Raw genomic sequence first — 9,402 nt, 5'->3', positions numbered from 1 at the left:
AAAAAATTTTTTTTTATCAGTTTAACCATTATACAGAATGACGAAAATGTGACTAATATTTCATTGACTAAAAAAACCTCATACATTTCATTGAATAAACAAAAACAGGACAAGTTTGTCTAAATATGATAACTAAAATGTACATTTGAGTAAGACTAAGACTAAATTAAAAATGGCTGCCAAAATTAATACTGCTGTACGGTTAATTAATAATAATCTTATTGCTAAAATGTCAAGTTTTCATTGACTAAAACTAGACTAAAATACTTTAGATTTTCTTGGACTAAAATGTTGAGACTTTTAGTCGACTAAAACTCGACTAAAACTAAATAGGATAAGGTTGACTAAATATGATAAAAACTAACAAGGACATTTTAGCCCGGGACTAAGACCAAGACTAAAATGAAAATAGCTGACAAAATTAACACTAATTGACAAAATTGTATACATGTGAAGTAAAATTGAAAATTGAGGATATTTGCATCATGATATCGAATTGAACCGAATCGATGACATGATAATCGTAATCAACCTAGAGGTCCTTACCTCGCACCGGGCCCCACGTCAGCCAAGGACGGCCCTGATCGTAATCGAACCGTGAGACCAGTGTAGGTTCACACCCCTAGCATTTAAGGCAACCTTATGCTTTCAGCACGATTAATCCCTAGGGACACAATTACTAATAGTGGTAGCCTGCTTGGCAGAGAATTTGGCAGTGGACTTCCTGTGGTTTCTCTTGCATGATGGGAACACAAAGTCTTATGTCAAACAAACAAAACTAGCGTGCCTAAGGGCGAAAAACCAGTTTCAAGGTCCAGACCCAAACAAATAAGGGGGGGAAGGGTTGTGGTCACCAAGACATTTAAGGCAATAAGCTATAAATACACACGCCACAAAAGGCAGATCAGTATCACTTCTCAATTGAAGACTAATAAGCAACTTTTTTACAAAAAATACTGATAATTACTGACAGTTTCTAGTCAGGCACCCTGCAGTAAGTTATATCACACTAAAATCATTCTAACCACAGTGATGAGCATCAGTGATAATATTCAGATAGCTAAAAAGTATACAGAAATGACTCCTGTGCATCATGTTAATGATGAGAAATAAAGCAGAGAGGGTTGAAAGGCAGATGAGGCCTCGCGATTCTCATTTCACAGTTAAAATGAGCAGAACTGAAAGGAGGAAGGCCAATCTAACTCTGTAAGAACACTTTTGATTCAGACATCAATGAAGAAGCAGAGCGCATTGCCTCAAAAACACACTCCTTTCAAGCATGGAGTCTTTCCAACAGAATATGCTCTGCCAAAATTTAGATTTAGATTAAAGCGATTGCCAAAAGACATTAAAATCAGTTAAATAATTCATAAAATGCATTTCATTCATATAATAAGTACTCTAAGTCCATGTGGCAAGGAAATAAATGACTAAAGAATAATATTTTGTTTACAGTGCTAAAAATAATTGACAAAAATAAACAGACACAATGTACTGTATCGTTCAAAAAGTGAGGGGTTAGTAGGATTTTTCCCCCCACAATTCTTAGAAAACAACAGCATTTATTTAAAGGGTTAGTTCACCCAAAAATTACAATTCTATCATTTATTACTAATTACCCTCATGTTGTTCCAAACCCGTAAAACCTGTGTTCATCTTCGGAACACAAATGAAGATATTTTTTATAAAATCCGAGAGCTCTCTGATCCTCCCATAGACCGCAAGGTTACTACCATGATCAAGGTCCAGAAACGTAGCAAGGACATCATTAAAATAGTCCATGTGACCTCAGTGGTTCAACGTAATTTTACGAAACTACGAGAATACTTTTTGTGTGCAAAGAAAACAAAAATAACGACTTTATTCAACAATTCTTCTCCTCATCCCGCCTGTAGCGATGCGCCGCCATTGTAGAGAGAGTATCATGACGCATGCGCTCGCTTCCGGTTCATGTAAACAACACATGTACGTGTTAACGTAAGCAGCAGCACCATGTGCATGTGTTGTTTACATGAAGCGGAAGTAAGCGCATGCGTCATGATACTCTCCACAACGGCATAAAATTACGGTTGAACCCCTGATGTCATATGGACTATTTTAATGATGTCCATACTACGCTTCTGGACCTTGATCGTGGTAGTAACCTTGCGGTCTATGGGAGGGTCAGCGAGCTCTCGGATTTTATAAAAAATATCTTAATTTGTGTTCCGAAGATGAACAAAGGTCTTACGGGTTTGGAAAGACACGAGGGTGAGTAATAAATATCCCTTTAAAATATAAACCTTTTAACATTTTCCTGTCACTACTGAACCATTTAATGCATCCTTGAGTAAAAGTATTAATTTGATTAAAAAAAACTTGCTGACCCCAAACTTTTGAATGGTAGTGCTGCGAATCAGACTCAGTTCTTTGCTGCAGATGTTTAATGGGCCTGTACATCTACCAGAGCAGGTGCATGAACTGGTGCTTTCTGAAAAGAAGTGTGCCCTGGGCTAGCAACTGCTGCTCTCCTCTCGGATTGAAAAAGTGGCCATAGAGAGCAGAGGATAATAAATCCTCTTGCATCTCACATCACACCTGCCATTAGGGAAGCAATGCACCAAAGAACTGTAAAGGGAACACTTGCAGGCCACCTGTGAGGCAAAACTGGATGAAGAACAACTCAGGAAACAGCTAAAATTATGAGCCTAGTTTTAATTCGCTTGTGAACATTTCCTACTAAAAGCTAGAGCAGGAAACATTGGACAAATTGTCCCTTTTGTTTAAAACCTACCATTGAACAGTAATATTGCAAAATATTATATGAATTTAAAATAACTGTTTTGCAGTTATTTTAAAACGTAATTTATTCCTGTGATGGCAAAGCTAATTTTTTTTAGCAGCCATTACTCCAGTCTTCATTGTCACATGACCCTTCAGAATAGTGTCCAAGAAACATAAATCAGTGTTGAAACATTTATTATTATTAATGTTGAAAACAGTTTTGCTGCTTAATATTTTTGTGAAAACTCAGAAAGTTCAAAACAACTTATTTGAAAAAATATTCTGTAAACACATTATAAATGCGTTTACTGTCACTTTTGATCAATTTAATGCACCCTTGCTGAATAAAAGTATTAATTTCTTTTAAAAAAAACCTTTCTAAAAAAATATTACTAACCCCAAACTTTTCAGCAGTAGTGTATTGAGAAAAAGAAATTGGTAAATTTTCATAAAAAAGAACTAAGTGCACTAAATTAATGATTAAACTACATGTATCTGTCAAAAGATAATAGACTATCGTATATAGACGACCTCAAAGCTACCAGACATGGACTATAAGGCTCTAAAGCCTCTTTTTTGGACTCTTTAAAGAGTTCTTTCCATTTATATACACTAATATTATCTGTAAAACTCCAGCCCAAGGCATTTAACACGGTGTTGCTGCTGTGCCCTTTGAGAAGACCATTTGAAAAAGTAGAAAACTACTAGGAGGAGACAAGGTTGAGGATACTCGGGGCAGTCTGGGTAATGAATGGTGAGTTTGGTGACTAAAATAAAATGATAGCGAGAAATCTGGGACATGAGTTTCAGTGCCACTGAGAGGTGCTGGAGAAAATAGGGTCTTGGCTCTATGCTGGATTCCACTGGGACAGCAGGTCTATCTTTAGAAAAGGGCAGGGAAAAAACGGCCACATGTTTTCATTTTCATAACAAGGCTAACTACACTGTACAAGAAAATCTACATTCACAATATAATAGTGTCTAAAACAAACTTGAAAGCCCAGACACGTGAGCTCTATCCGTGGAAAATCTGTGGTCTGGAGGACAGTAAAGCTTTAAATCCCATTATATAGACTATAACAACAAATGCGATCCAATTATCCTTGTACCAAGGTTGCATTTATTTAATCAAAAATACAGCAAAAACAGTAATATTCAATTTTCCATTTTAATATATTTATAATGAAATTAATTTTTATGATGGCAAAGCTGAATATATGGTGCTCAAGAAACATTCTTATTGTCAATGACAAAAGTTGGAAACTGATTTTTTTTCAGTACTCTGATGAATATAGTTTTAAAAAACTATTTATTTGAAATGGAATCTTAGAATAGAATATTTTGTGACATTATAAATGCCTTTACTGTCAATTTTTATCATTTAACACTTTTGATCATTTAAACTTACTGACCCCAAACTTCATCTCTCATACAAACAAAGTAATCAAATATTGTTCATAAACATCTGGCAGAGCACGTCAATATGCAAAAACCAGGATTTAGCGATTATGTGGGACATTACTTGTCCAATCTGTCTTTAGCAGACTGGAAGCTGTTTAAGTGAGACTATCTGCATAAAATTAAAATATATGTCAAAATCAAAACACTCCTTTGACCTGCGCAAACTAGAAACCTTACAGCTATTACTGTATTAGCGCTTAGCAATCATTTTGCTCAGAAAAAGTGTAAAATAAGGCAAAACTCAAGAAAATGTAGTCCAAACTTACCTGCCAGACACCTACAATGGCGTTGGCTATAAGAATTAGTAATATAACAAAAGGCTCCACAAATGCTGTAATGGTCTCCTCTCCCTCTTCAAACCAGGCCAGTACCTATTTAAAAAAAATAAAAACATTTAAATCAGAATTTCATTCACATTTATATTTCCTTCATTCCGAAGTTCGCCAAATACCCACACATTACCAAATGACTGAAAAACACCAAGGAGTCTTCCAGGGAAGACACCTTATAAACCGTTTAGTGCATCACGTTTTTACACTTTTTTGTACCTCAAGCATGTCTCTCTATATCATGAGGCTTGGCAGGAGTTGTGGCTTTATGCCATGTGTCAAAACAGACCGTCGTCAGCAACTTCACAAGCACGACTATATTTTATGCATGCCACTTCTAGGCAGTATAACTGAGACAAAGTACTTAACGAGCCAGCTATGTGAATTTACAGGCATGCTGACACTGTCCAGACAAGGCCCAGTAACTGCTGAAGCATGTAATATGATCCAAATTAAGATAGACCAGCTTTCATCAGTCTAGACTCTAAGGGTATACCTGGGCCACACAAGAGGTCTCACTGGTCAATTGAGAATGTAATGGCAATATCTAATACTCATGTATGAACAATGGTGTCTGTCTTTGCAAACACCAATACACAAACAGAAGCAATGTGCAGTCAGAGCATAAAACCAAAGTGAGTCTTTTAACACCAACCCACATATTCTAGTGAGGCAAAAAGCTTAGTATTCCTTATGCAGTCTCCAGAATATTGCTTCTGTAACGTCCTGTTTTATCTTTCAGAGGGTACTCTAGGACAAGCTTGAGTTCTGTTCGATTAAATCCCTGACCTTGTATGAGAGGTTTCCTTCGCAGCTCTTGGTCATCATTTCGATGATACATTGAGTCCCTAAGCTAGTTCACACAGACAAACTGTTCTTTATCAATTAGTCTAATCATAGACATGCGTCTGGTAACATCCTCTACCCCAATTTAGCTCAACGAACAGCATGGACCTATAAAGCATTATAGAGATTACATTATATACATTATACATATACATACAGATATACATTATATTTGCATAATACACTGTATAACAGATGAATACAATATGCATGTACTACTATTAAAAGTTTGTGATAGGTTGTTTTTATTATTTTTTTAAAATTAAAGTAAAAATTAAACTTTTTCAAGTAAGGATGCATTTAATTGATCAGATGTGACAAAGGCATTTCTAATGTTACAAAATATTCCTATTTCAACTAAATACGGTGTCCACAAAAATATTAAGCTGCACAACCATTTTTAGCATTACCATGTGACACTGAAGAGAGCAGTAAAGGCTGCAGAAAATTCAACTTTGTCATCACGGGAATAAATTACATTTTAAATATATTAAAATAGAAAACAGTTATTTTACATTGAAGTAATATTTGATATTACAGTCTTTGCTGTATTTTCGATCAAATAAATGCAGCCTTGGTGAGAGCAAGACTTGTTTCAAAAACAAACAAAAAAAATCTTACCAACCCCAAAATTTTCAACAGTGTATACATATTTTTAAAATATATTTTAATTCATCAATTAACCGAGTTGTGGCAATATGTTTTGTCTTTGTTGAACAACTATAAGATGTGATACTTTTGATTTATTACATTTTGAATATGGATATTTTTCTTACAAAAATGCATCGAAGCTTTTGTTCACCCCCCAGAGCCGTGCGAGACACTTTTTTTTAATGGATGGGTGCTTTTTATTTAACTTCTTTTGGGCTAATGCATGCAACACCCGCTGAGTGGCATTAAACAGCTTGAAAGATCAAAGACAATTTTTAATATAACTCCGACTGGATTCGTCTGAAAGAAGAAAGTCATATACACCTAGGATGACTTGAGGGTGAGTAATTTATGGGCTAATTTTCATTTTTGGGTGAACTAACCCTTTAAATTCTATTTCTGGTCAAACTTATGACTTCTGAATACAAAGCACAATGGCTTTTTCAAAATTCAGTCCATTAAATGAGATGCCACTCAAAATCATTCAACTGACTTCAATTATAAAAGGTTCTTTTGGAAATAGCTGTGGTTGTAAATTCCAGTTGCTGTGCTTAGTCCTGATGGGATACACTGTGCTGATTTAATAACACCCTTGCCTTGTGGGAATAACAAAGGTGAGTGTAACAGCAAGTTAATGCATCTCTATGATAGGTTAGTCAGGGCAAGCATAACACGTTTGGACCTTGTTTAGACCTGTATGTGGCTAGGTGCCAATGGGGCTTAAGAGATCTCAAACAATACACAGGACCGATTCTGAGGGAACAACTTTCCTGTTGCCAGTAACACTTGTGCAGTGTCACAACACTGGACACCAGATGTGAAGATGAGAAACAAGCAGTCAGTAACAAAAGCAAATGGATTTAAGAAACGTCGTTTCCCCCCCCCCCTTTTCATATATTTGTCATGTAAACAAGCATGCTGTAATAATAATAATCTTCAATGTTGATGCCACAAACAGTGATTTTTCAGCACACCCACAGGTCCAAACACAGGAAGTGGATGACAGTTGGTTTAACACAGTAACCTAACCTCCAGGCCAAAGTATTTTACACCATGTTCTCAGTGAGAGCACTCTAAGCCCTCTTAGACTTGCACCATGCTTCCCATTCCAGCGTGAAACATTATCCAGAACAGACAAGTGTTAAAGACTCCAGACAGCATAAATGAACCACTGAGTGAACCGCTGTACATCATCACCTTGTAGCCTGATGACAGCATTTTGTAGCATGACCAAAATATCACACAGTGCATTTATGAAGCACTCAGATACCTTTCAGCATGGTACGTATCATTACCCATTGCATCGCAGTTTTTAACATGACACGTAGTGATAAAAAAATAAGCTAAAATTCTTAACGAACCAAACATGAATCATAAAGTTCTGTTTGGTTAAGATTTGCACCTCACCATTATTTATATGCTATATTACATTTTATATAACAGTTTTGATCTGTTTTAGAACGTCATTTTTAGAACCAGTGGAAAACCCGGAATGGAACTGGAGCTGAGTAATTACAGAACACAGGGAGAGGAATTCTCTGTAACTCCATTCCACTAACATATGCTGTTCCAGATCGTTGTTTAGTTTTCACATTGCTTGGTGACAGCCAAAGCTTGATGCTTTGGCTTATTTTTCCCCCCATATAAACTAACAACCATTTTTTCCCCAGAAAAGTTTAGTTTAATTTCTGGTTACATACTAAGGTACTTGTCCTCTGCACAATGACAAATGCTGAATCCAATATAATCGACCCTTATTTAACCTAATCCAGATAAAACTGGGGAAAATGATGATATGGAAAACTAAACAAGTACTGTATTCTAACTGTACTGAGGTACTTACAAAAGATATGCAAGCTGCCAGGAGAAGAATCCTCACTAAAAGATCCTCAAATTGCTCCACCACCAACTCCCACAGTGATTTTCCTGAAGTCAAAAGCATGTGAATACATGATAATAAAGACCAAGGTGTGGAATGCATAAAAGAAGACGTAAAAAAAATCATGACAAAAGATTACCCTCTTCCGCAGGCAATTCTGTGGGACAGCCAAAGATTCACAGCATGGGGGGGGGGGAAAGATATTCGTAACATTAGATTACAGTAAAATAATCTGCATCATTCAGGCTTCACAGCAAAAGACAACTGAGATTTTAACTTCAGTGCGAAAAAATTCAATACGTAAAAAAACAGGTTGTTTATATTTACAACACTAATTTCTGGCCAAATCTGTAAAATAAGTAGTCGCTGGTGGCGAGCAGCAGTGACGTCACGCGCCTTCATTTCAGACACATGCCGGCTGATGAAATGAACCTTGCCGCATGTGCGCCCGCTCTCTCACGGGCCCAACAATACTTTTACACTAGACACACATTGCGAAATCATCTAAACCTCTTTGCTTTCCTTTGCACTGCCGATCCCAGTCTCCTCTGTTAGCATTAGCCGGGCCACGTTCGCTCACTCACCGTTCGGTCCCCATTTCTCCCGCTGACGCTTCACTTGCTCCAGGCCGAGCCCCGTGCTCTCGTTCACGGCGAAAAAGCTGTAAACTTCCTCCACGGTTTTCGTATGTGCGTTCTCCATCGTGGACGGACGGACACGCTGATTATGAACGGACTCGCAACCCCCCCACAAACTGGCTTCTTGAAAGCCTTCAGTCCTGATTCCCAAGACCTTCGGACCCACGAAAAACTTGAACCAAAAACAACAGTAACGTTAGTGACCTCAGATAAACAGTACACGATAAAAGCCGATGTTAACTTTTTAGTTCAGGCGTTTAATGAGAAGAAAAGTTACAAACCACGGACTAATTCAAGCAAGAATTACACAACGCGCATCGTAAACTCGCTGGTTGTTTTTGGTCTTTAAGTTTTTTCGATGTCTGCTTGGAGTCCTAGTGTCCTTATGATGTGCCGAGTAACCAAACAAAGCCCTTAACTAGTCTTTCGGATCTATCCCTCGTTCATTCCCGTGAACCGCAGCACACTGCCGGTGTTCGCAGCTCTAGCACCAATCGCGTGTCTCCGCTGTGCCGCTCTCCTGATCCGCATGTACTGCTCTCGCTGTCCGCATGTGGAATGCACTCATTGGCTGCGCGGACTCCGGAAATCCCGTTCCTTTCTTTGACTTTTCTTCGTCACGTCAGTGTGGATCAGCTGACCCTCTTGGCCGACGTCACTCCAGATGAAGAAGGGTGTAGCACAGATATGTCCCTGATATGCTCTATATTTAGAGGATAGATATGGGGGTATTTTGTATTGATATATGTTGACCAAAGTACACACAATAAACCTTCAAAGCATGTGATTGTATGTATATGTTTGTATGTATGTATGTATGTATGTATATATATGT

At 37.5% G+C, this 9,402-nt stretch overlaps 1 protein-coding gene across 2 annotated transcripts in view; it reads right to left on the bottom strand.

Moving 5' to 3' along the window:
• The window catches only part of LOC107708347 (sarcoplasmic/endoplasmic reticulum calcium ATPase 2-like), a 39,446-nt gene extending 30,307 nt beyond the window's left edge, over positions 1-9,139 (bottom strand). Inside the window, exons 1-5 of one of the 2 annotated variants that reach the window (XM_016512540.1) lie at positions 8,849-9,139; positions 8,514-8,739; positions 8,069-8,086; positions 7,894-7,976; positions 4,491-4,595 (exon numbers count right to left, since the gene is read on the bottom strand). In XM_016512540.1, coding sequence (XP_016368026.1) covers positions 4,491-4,595; positions 7,894-7,976; positions 8,069-8,086; positions 8,514-8,631 — 324 coding nt within the window. In that variant the 5' untranslated portion in view covers positions 8,632-8,739; positions 8,849-9,139. Of the gene's footprint in view, positions 1-4,490; positions 4,596-7,893; positions 7,977-8,068; positions 8,087-8,513 lie in introns of both variants that reach the window. The other variant, XM_016512539.1, reaches the window with a different exon arrangement.
• Between the last annotated feature and the right edge of the window lie 263 nt (positions 9,140-9,402).

The sequence above is a fragment of the Sinocyclocheilus rhinocerous genome, unplaced genomic scaffold (genome assembly GCF_001515625.1).
Source record: "Sinocyclocheilus rhinocerous isolate Xijiao unplaced genomic scaffold, SAMN03320098_v1.1 scaffold1136, whole genome shotgun sequence".
NCBI lineage: Eukaryota > Metazoa > Chordata > Actinopteri > Cypriniformes > Cyprinidae > Sinocyclocheilus > Sinocyclocheilus rhinocerous.
This window is presented reverse-complemented; position numbering and strand designations above follow the sequence as displayed.